This window comes from Ornithorhynchus anatinus, chromosome 9 (assembly GCF_004115215.2).
Source record: "Ornithorhynchus anatinus isolate Pmale09 chromosome 9, mOrnAna1.pri.v4, whole genome shotgun sequence".
Lineage (NCBI taxonomy): Eukaryota > Metazoa > Chordata > Mammalia > Monotremata > Ornithorhynchidae > Ornithorhynchus > Ornithorhynchus anatinus.
This window is the reverse complement of record NC_041736.1, coordinates 27498338-27520379: the sequence shown is the minus strand read 5'-3', so window position 1 is coordinate 27520379 and position 22042 is coordinate 27498338. Positions and strand designations below refer to the sequence as shown.

The 22042-nt window shown below is 44.1% G+C and overlaps 1 protein-coding gene and 1 long non-coding RNA gene across 2 annotated transcripts; both read left to right on the top strand.

The window, feature by feature from the left end:
* Positions 1-7904: 7904 nt before the first annotated feature.
* On the top strand, positions 7905-12033 carry LOC103165489 (testis-expressed protein 50-like). The gene is made up of 2 exons (XM_007657172.3): positions 7905-8527; positions 11642-12033. The coding sequence occupies exons 1-2, from the start codon at positions 8201-8203 to the stop codon at positions 11921-11923; spliced, it is 609 nt and encodes a 202-aa protein (XP_007655362.1). The 5' UTR covers positions 7905-8200; the 3' UTR covers positions 11924-12033.
* A 5585-nt stretch (positions 12034-17618) lies between these two features.
* Positions 17619-20810, top strand: LOC114814342. Its single transcript, XR_003762132.2, has 2 exons — positions 17619-18125; positions 20435-20810. It is a non-coding gene; the product is annotated as an uncharacterized LOC114814342 (long non-coding RNA).
* Positions 20811-22042: the final 1232 nt, after the last annotated feature.

The window sequence follows — 22042 nt, the reverse complement described above, 5'->3', positions numbered from 1 at the left end:
AACAAACTGAGGAAGCAGGGACACCACGCAGTGGGGCCTACGACGAACAACCTTCCGGCAGAGCTACTGGCCCACAGCCACAGGGGAATTTTCTCTCCAAGTTGCCAGATGCCCGGGCAGCTGGGAGCAGGGGAGGCCCACTGGAACAAAACCAGAACTGGAGCCACCGCAGGTGATAAAATGCTAGTGAATCCACTGACTGCTGCATCAGAGAGCACACGCTCTCAGTCCTTACAAGAGTCAATCAGTGCCAGGGGCTTGGTGTGTGAGAGGTGCAGCATATCAGAAACCAACTCCATCAGGGTGAAATATGAGAGACCTCTGTCCCATCCCTACAAGCCCCAAGACAGCTGCCGGCAGTACAGGGTGAAGGATGCCACCCTTAGAAAGCACCTTTCAAGTCAAGGCCACCAGGCGGACAATGGTCATGGACACTTCATCAGGATCGACTGGCAGCAGGACCTCCGGTAAGCCTAAGGAGAGAGCACCAAGGAGATGGGGAGTCCCAGGCCCAGAGCTTCCCCTTTCTTCCTGGTTCGAACTCTGAGGACCGTTAATGGGGATGGGGCAAGGAGGGAAGTGCCCAGCCACAGACAAAGCTGCCAATGAGGGAAGACCTGTGGACCCGGGGCCAGGGTAGCCATGGGGGAAAAACGAGAGATGGAAGGAAGGAGGACCCTCCCCGCCCTCCAAATTTTGACCCCACTCCAAGCGTCTGCTCAGGCTGAAGGCCTGTGATCAGCAGAAGCCTTTCTGAGCAAAGTTCCTGCCACTTCCTGATAGGAAACAGGGAGCCTGGTCATTCATCACTTTAAGGGCAGTGATCCCTCCTACTTATTCCACTGAACTCTCCTAGGGCATTTAGTACAGTGCTCTGCATATAGGAAATGCTCAATAAATACCACTGATTGATCAACTGATTGATCTGGCCTGGGGCTTGTATGTTCCAGGTGCATCCCCAGACCTCCAAAGGAGGAATGGCAAGAGATCTAAAAGGAGAAGCGTGACTGCTATCTCCTTCTGTACCAAGCACTGTTCTAAACCCTGGGCAGATACAAGTTCAGCCAGGTTGACCTGGTCCCTGTCCCACATGGGGCTCACATTCTTATCCCGATTTTGCAGATGAAGTAATGGAGGCCCAAAGAAGTGAAGTGACTTGTTCAAGGTCACAGAGTAATAATAATAATAATCATGGTATTTGTTAAACGCTTATTATGTGCTGAGCATTGTTCTAAGCACTGAGCACTTGTGGTGGACCTGTGATTAATAATAATCATAACAGTAATGATGGGATTTGTTAAGTGCTTACTATGTGCTAGGCACTGTACTAAGCACTGGGGTGGATCCAAGCAAATAGGGTTGGACACAGTCCATGTCCTACATGGGGCTCACAGTCAAAGTCTTTATTTTCCAGATGAGGTAACAGGCCCAGAGAAGTGAAGTGAAGTGTGAAGTGTGAAGGACACACAGTAGACAAGTAGCAGAGTCAGGATTAAAACCTATGACCTTCTGATTCCCAGGCCCATGCTTCATCCACTAGAAAATGCTGGTTCTCTGTGGCATTTTCTAAGTCCTTAATATATGTCAAGCAGTGTTCTAAGCACTGGAAGATATGAGAGAGTTAGGGCTCACAGTATTTGCTAAGCACTTACTGTTTGCCAGGTATTGTACTGTACATTCCTCAAAAAGTTTACAGTCTAGTAGGGGAAGTGCACTAAAACAAATTACAACTAGATGGATGAAAAAGAATATAAAGATATGGGAAAGTGGGGCAAGGAGAGTGACTACCCAAGAATTTAAGTGATGAAGAAGTGTTGAAGGATTGGGGAAAAGTAAGGTGGAGTGGGGAGAGATTAATCACAGAAGGCCTCCGGGGTAATCGTGATGGCCCTGTACTTAACCTCGCTCTTCTTCCACTATATGATTCCCTAACACCAATCTATGTGTTGGGCCTTGTTCTCAGCACTCATTTCACTGATCCCTTGCTCACACCCTCCATGCTGCCTGTAACTCCCTCCCTGTGTATATCCAGAAGACCACTATTCTCCTACCTTCAAAGCCCTACAAAAACCACATCTCCTCCAGGGATACTCTCCCTGACTAATCTTTCCTCTTTCATCCCATTTCCCCCACTATTGGGGGACTCTGCACTTGAATCCTCACCTCTTAGGCATTTAGATACTCATCCAACCCCAGCCCCACCACAACACTTAGAAAAGTATCTTCAAAATGTATTGCAACTCATACCTGTAATCAATTTCAGTGTCTGTGCCCCCAACTAGATCCTCCCACCTGTAGATTATTTTGGTATCTGTCTGCTCTCTGGCCTGTAAACTCTTTGAGACAAGAGGTCACACCTATTAACTCCATTGTACTCTCCCAAGATCTTGGTATAGAATCAATTGCTTATTCTTTGCAGATGCCAAGACCTTGGTACAGGGGTCTGCACAAAAGCAATAAATAATGTTGATTGCTTTTGAATGGTATGTGTTAAGCACTGACCCTGTGCCAGGCACTCTACTAAATGCTGGAGTAGATACAAGATAGTTGGGTTGACACAGTTCCTAACCTACATAGGGCTCACAGTGTCAATCCCCATTATACACATATGAGAACTACGGCACAGAGAAGTGAAATGACTTGCTCAAAGTCATACAGCAGACAAGTGGCAGAGCTGGGATTAGAACCAACATCTTTCTGACTCCCAAGCCAGTGCTCTATCCATGAGGCCATACTCCCACCATTGAAGGTGAAGAGAGCTCTGGTCTGTGAGATGTGAGTAGAGAGTGAGGTCCAGAAAGAAGAAAGAGCATAAGCAAGAAGTTGGTGTCAAGAACTGCACTTGAAACAAGGGATGCGTGCACACTGGGTTGTGATGGGAGAGGGGTATTGTCTTGCAGTCAGGCAGTCAATTGTATTTCTTGAGCACTTACTGTGTGCAGAACACTGTACTAAGTGCTTGGGGGAGTAGAGTATAACAATAAACTTCCCACAGTGAGCTTACATTCTAAAGTAACAGTTGCAGGAGAGGATTGAGTGCCTTAAAACCAGTGGCAAAGGTTTCTATGTAATGCAGAGAGGACTGTGAGAAAAATGATCTGGACATAAGAAGGAAGTATAGATCGTAGATAGGAGAGACTGGAGGGAGGGAAAATAGTGAGGAAAACAGTAGCCTATTCGGGATAAGACAAGCACCTAAACTGGGATGGTGGCCCTTTGTCTGGAGAGGAAGAGACAATGTGGGGAAGGGAAACCCGACAGGATTGGATATGACCGTTGAAATAGAATGGGGGGTCGTGATTCTACCGGAATCCAAGAAGAAGGGTACAACAGTTAACACAAGCTTCCACTCAAATAGGTGGCCAAATACCACTTCAGCACTGCGGCAGCAGCTAGGAACTGCTCTAGTCACAAATATCTGTAGCATTATTTTATTTAAAAAAATTTTATGGTATTTGTTAAACACTTACAATGTGCCAGGCATATTCCTTACATGCCCTATTACTTAAGCACTAACTCTTGAACAAACATCTCTTTCCTTTTTTCCTCTGTTCATAAAATATTTTTTGTCTATCTCCTCTGCTAAATTGTAAGCTCCCTGAGTTCAGGGAGGATGTCTATTTACTCTATTTCATACTTCAGGAGCTTCATCAGGTAGTCTAGCTGAGGTTTTTTGGTGTTTTTTTTTACATTTGCTAAGCGCTCACTATGTATCAGGCACTGTAATGAGCACCAGGATAGTCTTCATTTTACAGATGAGGTAATGAGGCAAAGATAAATTAAGTCACTTGCCCAAGGACACACAAAAGGCACGCGGAGGAGCGAAGATTAGGACCCAGGTCCTCTGACTCCCAGGCCTGTCTAACTCTGTTCTACTGCACTTTCTCAAATGCATAGAACAGTGCTCTGCACACTGTAAGTGTTCAATAAATAATATTCATAGATCAATTGATTGATCTGGGTGGAGAGACTGACTGATAGCTGGTGGGGTCAATCAATCGATTGCATTTATTGAGTGCTTACTATGTGCAGAGTACTGCACTAAACACTTGGGACAGTACTGTAGAACAACATAATGGAGTTTGTTACATTCTTTGCCCACAAAGAGCTTACAGTCTATAGCAGGAGAAAGACAGTAATCTAAATAAATAAATTACAGCTATGTACAGAAGTTCTGTGGGGCTGAGGCAGGGATGAAAGCAAATCAGGGCACCCCAGAAGGGAGAGAGAGAAGGGGAAAGGAAGGCTTAGACAGGGAAGGCCCCTTGGAGGAGATGTGCCTTCAATAAGGCTTAGAAGGTGGGGAGAGTACTCATCATCTGTCAGAGAAGGGGCCATGGCAACTATGGGCCCCTCAAATCAAGTGGTTCCCTGTTGCCTCGGAGTCTGGAGTAAGTGGTGCTCTGTGGAGCACAGTGCTGGATGCCCTGAATCAAACAGGTCCTCTCCCCTTCCCTGCTAGCAAAGTTCTACCTCTCCCAGCTCTTGCCCAGGCCACCGCCTAACAAACAGAGTGGTCTCCAGGGCTCAGGACCAGGAGAGCAATTCAGCCTATCACAGGTCCAAGCTCCCCCAAATCAAGACGCTTACCATCTCACTGCCCACCATTTGCATGTCCTCGGTGACTTTGAAAAAAACCAAACACCTTTATTTCAGGTGGAGGGGTGTAGGCAGGGGAGGGTGAGGAAGCAGAGGATCTTGTCTTCACATAAAAATAATGGCTTCTTGGGTTTGATGGGGATTATTGGCATATATGGTAGCCATATCGATGAGGTCTCTGGGACGGGGTGATCCTGACCATCCCGTGTGGTGGCCATTTGGGGAAGGTCATGGATATTATTTAGTACCCCTGTTGCAGGCTGCTTTGAGGTGATTGCTTCCAGGAGCTTGCCACTTTGGTATCATCCTCGATTCTTCACTTTTCTCAACTGTGGAGATTTTCCCTATGGAGGATGGGTATGCTGAGGGGCTGTATCCTTCTTCTGTGGGAGGGGAGGAAAGAGATACAAAGGACTCATTTGGGTCACAGACCCAAAGTTCTGTTCAACTGGAATTAAAATCTCTGTCCCTCTTCCCTCCTTGCCGCCCACACCCCCCACCACACCCTTCTCTCAACCCCTAAGGACCAAACCTATTTATCATGGTCCACTCAGGAAAAGGCTGCCGATACATGAGTTGGGACAGAAGGACTGAATAAGTATTGCAGCTGCAGGGAAGAAACCCCAGGAAATTAAAAAAAAAATCCCTCTTAGCATCCAAATTATCCAACTTTCTCTGCTGCTGGAATATCTAGATTTAGCAGATTTGGCCAAACCACTTTAACCAGATTCAAGAAGAATTTCAGCAGCTTCATCTACTAACAGCATGGCCTGAGACTAGCAGTGTGCCCTAGGGGATAGACCATGGGAATGGAAGTCAGATCTTGGGTAAGTCACTTAATTTATCTGTGCCCCAGTTCCCTCATCTGCAAAATAGAGATTAAGACCGTTAGCTCCACGTTGGAGAGTGGAATGTGTCCAACCTGATTAAGTTGTATCTAACCCAGCATTAAGTACAGTACCTGGCACATAGTAAATGCTTCACAAATACCATATCAAGAAAAGAACAGACAAGACAGGAAGATACTCAACCCACTGCGCTCTGGTATTCTAAAACTTCTTACAAGTAAAATTTGGGGCCCATTAAAATTTTACTATTTTGGTGGGTACAATCAGAGGTACTACTAAGACTAATCATGTCATTTTTATTTTTTTCTATGTCTAAGAAAGTCACAAAACAATAATCAATTAAAGCAGCATGTTTAAGGTACCCAAGATCTTGGGAGGCAGCAGAGCCTACTGGAAAGAGCCTAGATCTGGGGAGCAGCAGGTAGAGGCTCCAATTCAGGCTCTGCCAATTGACTTCAGGGCAGTCAGTCACAACTTGTCTGTGCCTCAAATTCACCAACTGTAAAATGTAGTTTAAATACCTCTATTCTGTCAGCTTTAAACTATGTGGAACAAGAAAGGTGTCTGATCTTAGTGTACTCTATCAGTCGCACCAGTTAAAGTAGTGCCTGGTGCCATTAGTAAGCACTTAGCAAGCACAACAACAACCGTATTGTAATAATTATGAATATTGCCATTATTGATAATCACAACAATTAACTGTACAATGCAAACATATTGTATGAATATCTATTAGAAACACTTAAAATACATAAATAATATCCATATATATAAATACCGTATGAATAGTACAAATTCATTCAATCATTCATTCATTCGTATTTATTGAGCTGTAGCTTACAGTGTGCACAGCACTGTACTAAGCACTTCGAATGTACAATTCAGCAACAGTTAGAGACAATCCCTGACCAACTACCGGCTCACAATCTGAAAAGGGGGAGACAGACAACAAAACAAAGCAAGGCATCAATACCTTAAAGATCAATAAAATCATAGATATATACACATCATTAATAAAATAAATAGAGTAATACACAATATATAGAAATATACACAAGTGCTGTGGGGAGGGGAAGGGGGTAGAGCAGAGGGAGGGAGTAGGGGGAATGGGGAAGGGAGGGGCAGAGGGAAAGGGAGGGTTTAATTCGAGAAGGCCTCCTGGACAAAGTGAGCTTTGAAGAGGGGAAGAGACTTAGTTTGGTGGATGTGAGGAGGGAGGGCATTCCAGGACAGCGGTAGGACATGGGCCAGGGGTCTACGGTGGGACAGGTGAGAATGAAGCACTATGAGGAGGTGAGAAGCAATGGAGTGTAATGGACGGGGTGGCAGATGAGGCGAGAAAGGAGGTGAGGTCAGAGGGGGCAAGGTGATGGAGAGCTTTAAAGCCAAGTGTGAGGGGATTTGTTTCATGTGCAGGTTGATAGGCAACCGCTGGAGGTTTTTGAGCAGGGGAGTGACATGTCCAGAGCATTTCTGTAGAAAGATAATCTGGGCAGCAGAATGGAGTACAGACTGGAGCAGGGAGAGACCGTTGTATGGGAAATCAGGAGGCTGATGCAATAATCCCATCAGGATATTATGCGAGCTTGTACCAGCAAAGTAGTAGTTTGGATGGAGAGGGAAGGGCAGATCTTGGGCGATGTTATGAAGGTGAGACCGGCAGGTTTTGGTGATGGATTCTATGTGTGGAGTGAACGAGAGAGCTGAGTTAAGGATGACACCAACATTGCGGGCCTGTGAGATGGAAATGATATTAGTGCCGTCCACAGTGACCGGCAAGTCAGGGAGATGACAGGGTTTGGGAGGTAGGATAAGCTCATTCTTGGACATGTTGAGTTTTAGGTGGTGGGCAGACATCCAGGTGGAGACATCCTGAAGGCAGTAAGAGATAAGAGCTTGGAGGGAGGGAGAGAGAAGAAGGGAGGAGATGTAGATTTGTGTGTCATCTGCGTAGAGATGATAGTTGAAGTCGTGAGAGTGAATGGGTTCACCAAGGGAGTGAGTATAGATGGAGAACAGAAGAGGGCCAAGAACTGACCCTTGAGGAGCCCCTACAGTTAGGGGATGGGAGAACGAGGAATAGCCCACGAAGGAGACCGAGAATGAACAGCCAGAGAGATAGAGGAGAACCAGGAGAGGATGGAGTCTGTGAAGCCAAGGTTGGATAATGTATTGAGGAGAAGGGATGGTCAACAGTGTCAAAGGCAGCTGAGAGGTCTAGGAGGATTAGGATAGATTTGGAACCATTGGATTTGGCAAGAAGGAGGTCACTGGTGCCCTTTGAGAGAGTAGTTTCAATAGAGTGGAGGGGACGGAAGCCAGATTGGAGGGGGTCCAGGAGACAGTTGGAGTTGAGGAATTCAAGGCTGCGAATACCAATACCAGTGATAATCATGATTATGATATTTATGAGAGTTTGGGTGACATCTTATATTTTTAGTGCTATCCTCTAAGAATATCTGGAAACTTGATGTTCCAGTCAGAACTATTCTGAATGGGAAGCAACCTGGCTGATGATGTCACACTTGTCACTAAGTTACAGCTTTGCTGGCACACATGGATTGTAGCTGTCAACAGACAGGCTATGATTGAGCAGAAATATCCTACTGTCTAAAACTGTGCCTACCTAAGGCAAATCATTTTGCACTGGAAGGGTCACTTTTCTTGATCCCTTTCGTGTTTTCTGGCCTCATCAGGATTCAGTTGGCCAGTGATTTTTTGTTTCTTTTTTCCTTTCTCCTCCATGGGGCAAGATGCTTCCTCAAGATCTCTTTCTGGCTATCCTCATCAGTTCTGCTGTTTCAGTGGAAGAGGGCCACTGCTTCTCTGACAGAGAACTGTGGGCCAGAGTTGGATGGGAGATTCTTCCAGAAGAAATTTCTAAATTGAAGCTTCCACGTCAACCTTCAAGTTACTCTTTGCCTTACTCTCTGGAGACATTCTGCTGCAGTTTTTTCACCTTCAACCTATTCGAAAACCTTTTGCAGTTTCTCAGTGCTCTTTTGACATGCCTGGGTTTTATCCCACTTGCTCTATCTGCATATAATCTATGGACCAAATGGAAGCGGCCTGTGAAGAAGGTGAATTAGTGATGCTAGTGATAGCTGAAAATTAGTTTATAGATTGGATTTGTACGTGCCCATGGCATGGATCAAGAAAGCAAATTTGTAATGTGTTGTTACAAAACAAGGCGACCTTGTTATTGAATAATTCACCTCCCATTTGGGGAGCTCATTTTATTGTGGCATTCACTAAGTAACTAACCAGGTTCCAAACACTACACTAAGTATGGGAAGAGATGGAAAAAAAAAATCAAATCCATCAGTGGTATCTGTGATGAGCTAACTGTTTGCAGAGCACTGGACTAAGCCCTTGGGAGAGTACAATGCACCAGAGTTGGTAGACCTGTTCCTTTCACACAAGGAGCTTATCTAGAGGGGAGGATGAACTATTTCCCAAACTGCTGCTGTTGGGATTGCTTTGTGCATAACTTTTTTTAGTACATTTTAAATGCATTCAATTTGATTTAATGTATTAAATTTTTAAGAAAGCTTTAATTTTGGTCACTTTTGTTTCCTTTGTATTTGATGGCAGAAATTTGCATTATTTTTGAAAGAGTTTTATTATTAACTGACTTATGTCCTCATTATAATCAAGCAATCCTATTTATTGAGTACTTACTGCATTCAAAGCCCTGTACACTAAGTGCTTGGGAAAGTACAATGTAACAGTTTAACAGAGTGTGTAGAAACATTCGCTGTCCACAAGGAGCTTACAGTTGAGAGCATTATTATACTTAACAAAAGATCAACTCTAACAGCTCCTCTTGAGCAGCTTGCTCTCTTTGTAGTTTCCTGGAGAACCTTGTCCTTTGTTCTTGTGGACCTCCATCTCATGTTGGTTTAAACACCATTCCAGTTTAGAGACCACACCTGGATTTAAAGTACTCAGCTCAGTGGTCTGCATACAAATGCTCAATTGCCTGATTGACTGACTAATTAAGAGTCATCGGCCAGGCCAAGAAAGAAAGTTAATTTTAGGATTTCACAGATGATATAATGATGAAAGTAGGTTACCTCTACTGTAAAGCAGCATGGGCCTAGTGGATAGAGTCCAGGCCAGGGAGTCAGAAGGTCTTGTGTAACTAATCCCAATTATGCTGTCTGTTGTGTGACCTTGGGCAAGTCCCTTAACTTCTCTGAGCCTCAGTTACCTCATGTATAAAATTTAGGGATGAAGACTGTGAGCCCTGTGTGTGTCTAACCTGATTCTTTTATATCTACCCCAGCACTTAGTACCGTGCCTGACACATTCATGCATTCATTCACTCAATCATATTTATTGAGTGCTTCCTGTGTGCAGAACACTGTACTAAAGGCTTGGAAAGTACAATTCAGCAACAGAGACAATCCCTACCCAACAATGGGCTCACAGTTTAGAATGGGGAGACATACAACAACAACAAAAAAGTAGACAGGCATCACTACCATCAAAATAGATAAATAGAACCATAGATAAATGCACATCATTAATAAAAAAGAGAAATAAATATGTACAAATCTATACAAATGCTTTGGGGAGGGGAAGGGGGTAGAGCAGAGGGAGGGAGTAGGGGTGATGGGGAGGGGAAGAGAGCAGAGGAAAAAGGAGGCCAGTCTGGGAAGGCCTCCTGGAGGAGGTGAGCTCTCAGTAGGGTTTTGAAGTGGGGAACAGAGCCGGTTTGGCAGATGTGAGGAGGGAGGACGTTCCAGGGCAGAGGAAGGATGTGGGCTAGGGATTGATGACGGAACAGGTGAAAACGAGGTCCAGTGAGGAGGTTAGTGGCAGAATGAGCAAAGTGTGTGGGCTGGGCTGTAGGGGGAGAAACATGCACATGGTAAGCATATAACAAATCCTGTACAAAAAGCAAAGAGTCAGGGATTGGACTTTTTGTTATCTTTTGGGATCGTCTCAGGGATCCCTAAAGGGCACCTTCTCTCAAGTGCCCCACAGCATAACCTGACTGAAAGGGCATGCGTCTCAGATTCTAGTCCCTGGGTTCTAGTCCCAGCTCTACAACTAGCCTGCTGGGGGACCAGGGACAAGTCGCTTAACCTCTCTGTGTCTCAGATCCTCATCTGAAAATGGGGATAAGAGCCCTACTCTCCTTCCCTCTTAGCCTGTGAACTCCATGTGAGACATGGACTGAATCTGAACAAATGAGTTTGTACCAGTGCTTAGAACAGTGCTCTGCAAATAGTAAGCACTTAACAAATACCAACATTATTGTATCCACCCCAGCTCTTACATAGGCTGTAGTGTGCTTGGGCATGCAGTAAGTATTGAATAACTGTCATCATTATTAAACCCTTGATTTCATTTTTTAATGGTACTTGTTAAGTGCTTACTTTGTGTCAAGCACCACTCTAAGCGCTGGGATTGTTACAAGTTTACTGGGTTAGACACAACTCCCAGTCTGAGTTAGAGGGAGAAAGCCCCTGTGTGGACAGGGATTGTCTCTCTTCATTGCTGAACTGAACTATCCAAGTGCTTAGTACAGTGCTCAGCACACAGTAAACTCTCAATAAATAGGACTGAATGAATTTAATCTTTATTTTATAGATGAGGGAACTGAGGCACAGAGAGGTTAAGTGACTTGCCCATGGTCCGCCAATAGGCTAGTTGTAGAACTGGGACTAAGTTAAGCGACCTGCTTAAGATCATGCAGCAAGCAATCGGCAAAGCCGACCTTAGAACCCATGTCCTCTGACTACTTGGCCACGCTGGTTCTTCCTCTGAGGTGTCTTAATAATGTTGGTATTTGTTAAGCGCTTACTATGTGCCGAGCACTGTTCTAAGCGCTGGGGTAGACATAGGGGAATCAGGTTGTCCCACGTGGGGCTCACAGTCTTAATCCCCATTTTACAGATGAGGGAACTGAGGCACGGAGAAGTTAAGTGACTTGCCCACAGTCACACAGCCGACAAGTGGCAGAGCTGGGATTCGAACTCATGAGCCCTGACTCCAAAGCCCGTGCTCTTTCCACTGAGCCACGCTGCTTCTCCGCTGCTTTATTATGTCTTAATAACATAGCCCTGACCTTTGAAAGTCGCTTATTACAGTTGGCATTTATAGGACAAGGAATCAAACTAAGTTTGTGTCCCTAGAAAGAAAAAAAAAATTGTTTAACTCTGTTGTTTCTTTTTCCTCTTTAGCTGGAAAGAAACCCTTCCTCAGCTTTTGTGTGTAAGAAATCTGAGGGTCAGTCCATCCGTAACACAGAACAGATTCTCGCAAGTCTTGTGGTCACAACACGGAAGCTGAAAAATTTCCTTAAGCAAGCAAACCTTCAGCGCAGGATGAAAATCTACAAACACAGCCATGATGGAAAAAAGCCCAAAGCAGATGCAAACCAGTGGGCCTTCCCCATTTTCCCCATTTGTCCCCACACACCCCCGCCAAGCTTGGATACGCTACCCAACGACAAGCCTTTTTGAATATTTCCCAAACTGCTGCTGTTGGGATTGTTTTGTGCATAATGTGTTTTTAGTCCATTTTAAATGTATTCAATTTGATTTAATGTATTAAATTTTTAAAAAAGCTTTAATTTTGGTCACTTTTGTTTCCTTCGTATTTGATGGCAGAAATTTGCATTATTTTTGGAAGAGTTTTATTATTAACTGACTTATGTCCTCATTATAATCAAGCAATCCTATTTATTGAGTACTTACTGCATGCAGAGCCCTGTACACTAAGTGCTTAGGAAAGTACAATGTAACAGTTTAACAGAGTGTGTAGAAATGTTCCCTGTCCACAAGGAACTTAGAGTTAAGAGCAGTATTATGCTTAACAAAAGATCAACTCCAACAGCTGCTCTTGAGCAGCTCTCTTCGTACTTTCCTGGAGAATCTTGTCCTTTGTTCTTGTGGACCTCCATCTCATGTTGGTTTGAACACCATTCCAGTTTAGGATGGAGAGTCATAGGTAATAATTCTCTAAATATATTTTTCCCTGATTCTTAACCACCTTTGAATAGGTGATGGACAGTGCAGATTTCTGCTGCTTCCAGCCAGTCACTTCGTTGCTATTGTAGCCAGCAGTGACCTACATGTTCACAGTGAAGAGCAAATGCTCATTTTGATGATGGCTTGGGACAAAAACAGTATTCAAGATGGGTATCTTCAGCTTCCCCAGGTATTCTATCTATCAGCTATATTAATTAAGCACTTACTGTGTGCAGAGCACTATATTAAGACCCTGGGAGAGTACAATACAATAGAATTAGCTATGTTCTCTGCCCATTATGAGCATATGAACTATTATAGATGCAAGCTTAGTTAAGGGCTTCTTTTATATCAGGTAGACTGTAACCTCACCTAGGGCAGGGAATGTGTCTACCAACTCTTATATTGTACCCTCCAAAGTGCTTAGTACAGTGTTTGACACACAAGATTTCTTGAAATAGGATTGATTGATTTAATTTCTAACTTGCCTAGCAGAAGAATTTCACCTTCCCCATCCTGGGCTGAAGGATCACTGAGATTTTTCAAAGTTGGGCAAATGAATGGGCTAGAGTGATAAGTCAAGCAGTAGCTTTTATGGAGCACTGTACTAAGCTCTGGGTGAGTACAACAGAATTGATAGACAAGACCCCGGCTGTCAAGGAACTCGCAGGCTAATCGGGAGAGTTTGAAATTAAAATAAATTAAAAAAAAACAGGTGGCATGGTGGATAGAGCATGGGCCTGAGAATCAGAAGGACCTGTGTTCTAATCCCGGCTCTGCCGCTTCTCTGCTGTGTATCATCATCATCATCTTCTTCCTCTTACTCTTTTGCCTCCGTCTCCTCTTTCTTATCCTCCCCTACCTCTTGCCCTTCTCCTCCTCATCATCCTCTTGCTTGTCTTCCTCTGCATACTGTAAACACAATAAATAGGACTGACTGACGGATTGACTGACACATTCTTCAGCCTGAGGCCCACAGGCAGAGGTTGGACTAGATGACCTCTGGAGGGTTCATTCGGTGTTCTGTCACATAGTAGACAGAGCAGGGACCTGGGAGTCAGAAACAAGAAGTTGGTGTTAATAGAGATGAGAACTGCACTTGAAATGAGGGATGTGTGCACACTGGATTGTGATGGGAGAGGGGTATTGTCTTGCAGTCAGGCAGTCAATCGTATTTCTTGAGCACTTATAGTGTGCAGAACACTGTACTATGCTCTTGGGAGAGTAGAGTATAACAATAAACTTCCCACAGAGAGCTTACATTCTAAAGTAACAGTTACGGGAGAGGATTGAATGCCTTAAAGCCCATGGCAAAAGTTTCTACATGATGCAGACAATGGGCAAACATGTGAGAAAAATGATCTGTGCAGAAGAAGGAAATATAGATTGTAGAAAGGATAGACTGAAGGCAGGGAGACCAGTGAGAAAAACAGTAGCCTATTCGGGATAAGACAAGTGCCTGAACTGGGATGGTGGCCAATTTTCCGGAGAGGAAGAGACAATGTGAGGAGGCATATCCGACAGGATTGGATGTGAGTGTTGAAATAGAAAGTTGTGATTTTACCAGAATCCAAGGAGAAGGGTATGATAGTTTACAAAGGTGACACACAGGCACCTACTCAAATAGACAGCCAAATACCACTTCAGCACTTTGGCAACACCTAAGAACTGCTTTAGTCACAACTAGCATTTCTTTTATTTTTAAAAATTTCTTTATGGTATTTGTTAAGCACTTACTAAGTGCCAGGCACATTTCTTATGTGCCCTATTACTTAAGCACTAACTCTTGAACAAACATCCCTTTCATTTTTTTCCTCCTATTCATAAATTATTATTTTTTGTCTATCTCCTCTGCTAAATTGTAAGCTCCCTGAGTGCGGGGAGGATATCTACTTTATTTCACATTCCCAAGCGCTTCCTCAGTCTAGTTGAGGTTCTTTGTTTTGTCTTACATTTGCTAAGCACTCACTATCTACCAGGCATTGTACTGAGCACTGGGATAGTGAATCTTCATTTTACAGATGAGGTAATGAGGCCTAGAGAAGTTAAATGACTTGTCCAAGGTCACACAACAGGCACACGCAGGAGCCAAGATTAGAACCCAGGTCCCCTGACTCCCAGGTCTGAGCTCTTTTCATTAGGCTATCTTGATTCTCTAAATCTGTTCTACTGCACTTTCCCAAGTGCACACAGTAAGTGCTCAATAAATACCCTTGATTGATCAATTGATTGACTGATCTGGGTGGAGAGACTGACTGATAGCTGGTGGGGTCAATCAATCGACTGTATTTAGTGAGTGTTTACTATGTTCAGACTACTGCACTAAACACTTGGGACGGTACTATAGAACGACAATTTGTGGACACATTCCTTGCCCACAAAGACCTTCGGTCTAGAGCAAGAGGCAGACATTAATCTAAATAAATATATTACAGCTATGTTCAGAAGTTATGTGGGACTAAAGCAGGGGTGAGAGCAAATCGGGGCACCACAGAAGGGAGAGAGAGAGAGAGACAGGGAAAGGAACGCTTAGACAGGAGGAAATGTGCCTTCAATAAGGCTTACAAGGTGGGGAGAGGACTTGTCATCTGTCAGAAAAGGGGCCTTGGCAACTAAGGGTCCCTCAAATCAAGTGGTTCCCTGTTCCCTTGGAGCCTGGAGTAAGCACTGCTCTGTGGAGCACAGCACTGGATGCCCCAAATCAAGCAGGTCTTCTGCCCTACCTTGCTAGCAAAGCTCTAACTCACTCAGCTATTGGCCAGCCTACCGCCCACCAAACAAAGTGGCTCCCAGGGCTCAGGGCCAGGAAAACAGTTCAGGCGTTCACAGCTCCAAGATCCTCCAAATCAAGAGGCTTACCTGTTCACTGCCCACCATTTTCATGTTTTTCAGTGACTTTGAAAAAAAACCTCCATTATTTCAGGGGGATGGGGAAATGAGGTGGAGGGGCATGGACAGGGGAGGGTGAGGAAATAGAGGATGCTGTCTAAACACAAAAATAGTGGCTTCTTGAGTTTGGTGGGGATTATGGGCATATGTGATAGCCATATAATAATAATAATGTTGGTATTTGTTAAGCGCTTACTATGTGCAGAGCATTGTTTTAAGTGCTGGGGTAGACACAGGGGAATCAGGTTGTCCCACATGGGGCTCACAGTCTTAATCCCCATTTTACGGATGAGGTAACTGAGGCACAGAGAAGTTAAGTGACTTGCCCACAGTCACACAGCTGACAAGTGGCAGAGCTGGGATTCGACCCCACGACCTCTGACTCCAAGGCCCACGCTCTTTTCACTGAGCCACGCTGCTTCTCTATCATAGAGGTCTCTGGAGCATGTGTCATCCTGACCATCCCATGTGGTAGCTATTTGGGGAAGGTGATGGAGATTAAGACTTTAAGCCCATCAAAGGGCAGGGACTGTCTCTATCTGTTGCCGATTTGTATATTCCAAGTGCTTAGTACAGCGCTCTGCACATAGTAAGTGCTCAATAAATACGATTGAATGAATATAGTAAACTTCTTGCAGGCTGCTTTGAGGTGATTGCTTCCAGGAGCTTGCCACCTTGGTATCCAGATTCCTATCCTCAAATCTTCACTTTTCTCAACTGTGGAGACTTTCCCTTGGAGGATGGGTATACTGAGAGGCTGTATCTTACTGTGGAAGGGGAGGAAAGAGACACAAAAGTCTCATATGGGTCACATACCCACAGAGTCTGCTCACTTGGAATCAAAATTCCTGTCCCTCTCCACCACAAACACCCATACCCACAGTCACATACACACACAGCTCCCCTCCCCCCTTCCCCAGCTCTTAAGGAGCAAACCAATTTACCATGGTCCGCTCAGGAAATGACTGCCAATCCATGAGATGTGACAGAAGGACTACTGAAAAAGTATTGCAGCTACAGGGAAGAAACCCTGGAAATCAAAAAAAAAAAAATCCCTCTTAGCATCCAACAGTATCCAGCATTCTCTACTCCTGGAAAATCTAGATTTAACAGATTTAGCAAAACCACTTTAGCCAGCTTCTAGAACAGTTTCACCATCTTCATCTACAAACAGTGTGGTCTGAGAGAAGCAGTATGGCCTAGGGATAGATCATGGATATGGAAGTCAAAAGCAGCTAGGTTCTAACCCCAGCTCCACCACCTGTCTTCTGTGGGACCTTGGGTAAGTTACTTATCTGTGCCCCAGTTCCCTCATCTGTAAAATGGAAATTAAGACTGTGAGTCCCATGTTGGAGAGTGAACTGTGTCCAATCCAATCAAGTTGTATCTAACCCAGCATTTAATACAGTGCCTGGCACAAAGTAAATGCTTAACAAATACCAAATCAAGAAAAAAAAATCTCCTTATATCACCAGACAAGACAGGAAGACAGTCAACCCACTGTGCTCTGGTATTCTAAAACATCTTAAAAGTAAAATATGGGGACTATTAAAAATTTGCTATTTTGGTGGGTAAAATCAGAAGTACTGCTAAGACTAATCATAACATTTTTTCTCTATGTGTAAGAAAGTCACAAAACAGTTATCAATGAAAACACAATTTTTAAGGTCCCCAAGGCTGTGGGAGGCAGCAGATCCTACTGGAAAGAGCCTAGATCTAGGGGGCAGAAGGTAGGGGCTCCAATCCAGGCTCTGCTAATTGACTTTGGGTAAGTCATTTAGCTCCTCTGTGTCTCAGATTTCCTACCTGCAAAATGTAGTTTAAATACCTCAATTCTCTCCTCTTTAAACTATGTGGAGCAAGAACCGTATCTGATCTTAGTGTACTGTATCAACTGGACCACTCAACATAGTGCCCGGCACTATTAGTAAGCACTTAACAAGCACAACTACAATATTATAATTATTATGAACATTACAGTTATTATGAATAATTATAAAAAATTAACTGTACAACAATACAAACAATATACTGGATAAATATCAGCTATACACACATACAATACATAGTGTACATATATATGAATACTGCCTAAATAGTACAAATACTGATAATAATCATGATTAAGATCATTATGAGAGTTTGGATGATATCCTTTATTTCTAATTCTATCCTCTAAGAGTATCTGGAAACTTCATGTTCCAGTCAGAACTATTCTGGAAGGGCAGCAACCTGGCTGATGATGTCACACTGGTCACTAAGTTACAGCTTTGCTGGCACACACGATTGTAGCTGTCAACAGACAGGCTATGACTGGGCAGAGCTATCATTCTGTCTAAAACTGTGCCTAGCTAGGGCAAATCATTTTGCATACAAAGGGTTGATTAGCTGGATCCTTTTTGTGTTTTCTGTCCTCATCAGGTTTCAGTTGGCTAGTGATGTTCTTAGCCCTCCAGGGGGAAAGATGTTTCTGCAGGGTCTCTTTCTGGCCATCCTAATTGGGTCTGCTGTCTCGGGGGGAAGAGGGCCACTGCTTCTCTGACAGAGAGCTATGGGTCAGAATTGGATGGGAGATTCTTCCAGATGAAATGCCTAAATTGAAGCTTCCTCGTCAACTTTCAATTTACTGTTTGCCTTACCCTCTTGGAGACATTCTGCTGCAGTTTTTCCACCTTCAGCTTATTTGAAAATCTTATGTAGCTTCTCTGTGCTCTTTTGACAGGCCTGGGTTTAATCCCACTTGCTCTAACTGCATGTAATGTTTGGCCCAAATGGAAGTGGCCTGTGAAAAAGGTGAATTAATGATGTGAGTGATAGCTGAAAATTAGTTTATAAATTGGATTTGTATGTGCCCATGGCACAGATCAAGAAAGCAAATTCGTAATGCGTTGTTACAAAACAAGGCGATCTTGTTATTGATTAGTTCACCTCCCATTTGGGGAGCTCATTTTGTTGTGGTGTTCACTAAGTAACTAACCAGGTTCTAAGCACTGTGCTAAGTACAGGAAGAGGTGAAAAAAACCCATCAAATCCATCGGTGGTATTTCTTACGAGCAGTTTGCAGAGTACTGAACTAAATCCTTGGAAGAGTATAGTGCAACAGAATAGGTGGACATGTTGTTTTCCACATGGAGCTTATCAGTCTAGAGGGGAGGATGAACTAAGCTTTTCTACAGATTATATGGAAAATGCAAGAGACCACACCAGGATTAAAAGTACTCAGCTCAGTGGTCTGCACACATTAAGCACTCAATGGATTGCCTGTTTGATTGACTAGCTAAGAGTCTTGGGCCAGCCCAAGAAAGAAAGTTAATTTCAGGATTTCACAAATGATATAAAGATGTAACTAGGTTACCTCTATTGTAAAGCAGCATGGGCCTAGTGGAAAGACCCTGGGCCCGGGAGTCAGAAGGATTTGGGTAACTAATCCCAGCTCTGCCACCTGTCTGTTATGTGACCTTGGGCAAGTCATTTAATATTTCTGTGCATCACTTAAATTCTCTGTGCCTCAGTTACCTCATTTGTAAAATAGGGATGAAGACTATGAGCCCTATGTGTTTCCAACCTGATTCTCTTGTATTTACCCCAGCACTTAGTACCATGCCTGCCACATGGCAAGCATATAACAAATCCCCTACCTAAAGGAAAGAGTCAGGCTTTGGACTTTTTGCTATCTTTCAGTAACATCTCAGGGATCCCAAAAGGGCACCTTCTTAAGTGCTCCACAACATAACCTGACGGAAAGATCACGGGTCTCAGATTCTAGTCCCCGGGTTCTAGCCCCATCTCTATGCTAGCCTGCTGGGGGACCATAGGCAAGTCACTCAACCTTTCTATGCCTCAGATCCTCATCTGAACTTCTCACTCTAGGCTTCAAGGCTCTCCATCACTTTGTCCCTTCCTACCTCTCCTCCCTTCTCTCTTTCTACTGCCCACTCCGCACGCTCCGCTCCACTGCTGCCCACCTCCTCACCGTCCCCTGTTCTCACCTATCCCACCATCGACCCCTGGGCCACATCCTTCCGCGGTCCTGGAATGCCCTCCCTCCTCACCTCCGCCAAACTGATTCTCTTCCCCTCTTCAAAACCCTACTTGAAGCTCACCTCCTCCAAGAGGCCTTCCCAGACTTAGCTCCCCTTTTCCCTCTGCTCCCTCTACCCCCCCTTCTCCTCTCCTCATTTAAACCCTCTTCTCCCCCCTTTCCCTCTGCTCCTCCCCCTCTCCCTTCCCCTCCCCTCAGCACTGTACTCGTCCGCTCAACTGTATATATCTTCATTACCCTATTTATTTTGTTAATGAGATGTACATCACCTTGATTGTATTTATTTGCTATTGTTTTAATGAGATGTTCTTCCCCTTGATTCTATTTATTGCCATTGTTCTTGTCTGTCTGTCTCCCCCGATTAGACCGTAAGCCCGTCAAAGGGCAGGGACTGTCTCTATCTGTTATCGATTTGTACATTCCAAGTGCTTAGTACAGTGCTCTGCACATAGTAAGCGCTCAATAAATACTATTGAATGAATGAATGAATAAGATCAGTACTCTTCCTCCCTCTTAGACTGTGAACTCCATGTGGGACAGGGACTGAGTCAAATGATCTCATATCCACCCCAGCACTTCCTTAGGCCTTACTGTGCTTGGACACGCAGTAAGTGTGGAATAATTGTCATCATTCTTAAAGCCCTGACTCTATTTTTTCACAGTATTTGTTCAGGGCTGACTCGAAGTGCTGGGGTTGTTACAAATTTATTAGGTTAGATACAGTCCTTGTCCTTCATAAACTCTCAATCTGAGTTAGAGGGAGGAGGATTTAATCCCCATTTTACAGATGAGGGAACTGAGGAACAGAGAGTTGAGCGACTCTCCCAAGGCCATGCAGCAAGCAATTGGCAGAGCCGAGGTTAGGACCCAGGTCCTCTGACTTCCGGGTCCATGATCTTTCTATTAGACCATGGTGCTTCTTCTTGTGAAATGGCCTAATGACATAGTCCTGAACTAAGAGAATCGTTTACTGCCATTTGCATTTTTAAGACAAGGAATACAGCTAGGTTTGGGCATCCAGAAAGAAAGAAAACCAAAAACTCTTTAATCAGTTGTTTCTTTCTGATTTATAGCTGGAAAGGGACACTTCCTTGGCTTTTGCCCATGACAAATTGCAGGCTCCCATCATCCACGGCACGAACCAGATGCTCTCCAGGCTGGTGATCTCTTTGTGGATGCTGATCAATAACCTGGAAAGAATGAACCATCACCATAGGAAGGAAGAGAGGAAACACAGCCATGCAGTTGACAAGTCTGAGGAAAAGCAGAGGACCTGTCCCTCCTTTCCCATTTGTACTCACACTCACCCACCAAGCTTGGACTCCTTTCATGGGGAGGTGCACCCTTGAGAATTCAAAAGCTGGGATTGGGATTGTTTTGTATTGTAATATAGTTATGTAGTGGATATTTAGTAAAGGCTAAATGAATTAAATTTAAATAAAGCTCTCATTTTGGTCACTTTTTTTCCTTTAAAAAGTATCTGCTAGCAGATATTTACAAATTTCTAAGAGTTTTATTAAGTGACATGTCCTTATTATAATCCATCAGTCCTATTTATCATGCAGTAAGGCATGCAGAGCCCTGTACCCGAAGCGCTTGAGAGAATAAAGTATAACAGTGTAACAGAGTCAGTAGACATGCTCCCCATCCACAGTGAGCTTACAGTCGAATGCAATATTCTAGAAAAAGAGAAGGCCAACTCTAACAGCTGCTCTTGAGCAGCTTGCTCTGTCTTCACAGCCTCTAGAAGAACTTGTCCCTTGGTCTTGTGGACCTTCATCTGATATTGGTTTCAACAGTATTCCAGTTTAGGACAGAGATTCATAAGAATAAACACTTTTCTGGGTATACCAACATTTTGCTCTCATCCTTACCAAATTATGAGAAGGGTAAAGAAAGTGAGGATTTTCTGCTACTTCCAGCTGATCAGGGCATTTGTGTCATAGCCAGCAGTGAGCTCCATGTTCACGGTGAAGGGCAAATGTTCAGTGGGATGATGGCTTGAGACCGAAACAGTATTCAAGAGCAGTGACTTCAACTTCCCCAGGTAACCCATCCAACAGCCATGCTTACTGAGTGCTTACTTTGTGCAGAGAATTGTATTAAGCATTGGGAGAGTACAACAGAATGGGCAGACACAGTCCCGGCCTATTACGAGCTGACGGTCTATGCAAGTTGCAAGTTCAAGCAAACAGCAGTTTTTATATCAGGTAGGCTGTAATCTCACAATGGACAGAGAACCTGTCTACTGACTCTATTATACTGCACTCTCCCAAGTGCTTGGTAGAAGGTTACACCCACAGTAAGAGCTCAATAAACACGATTGATTGACTGAATCTTGAACTTGGCTGATGGAAGGAATTTCAACTTCTTCACCCTGGGCTGAAGGATCACTGAAGCTTTTCAGAGAATTGGGAAAAATAATGGGCTAGAGTCATTTTGGGGTGTAATCTCCTGTCAATCAGTAGTTTTTACTGAGCACTCTATCAAGCACATTGGAAAGTAGAGTAGAGTTGGTAGACGTCATCTCTGACCTCGAGGAACTCACAGGTAATCACTCCACAAATTGGTACCCCCTCTAAAGTCAGGCTTCCACCACCCACACGTGGACCCCTCTTTCCAGGCTTCCTCTCTTCCAACCTGGGTAATCTTAGAGACTAAACAGGGGACCAGTGAGGTGG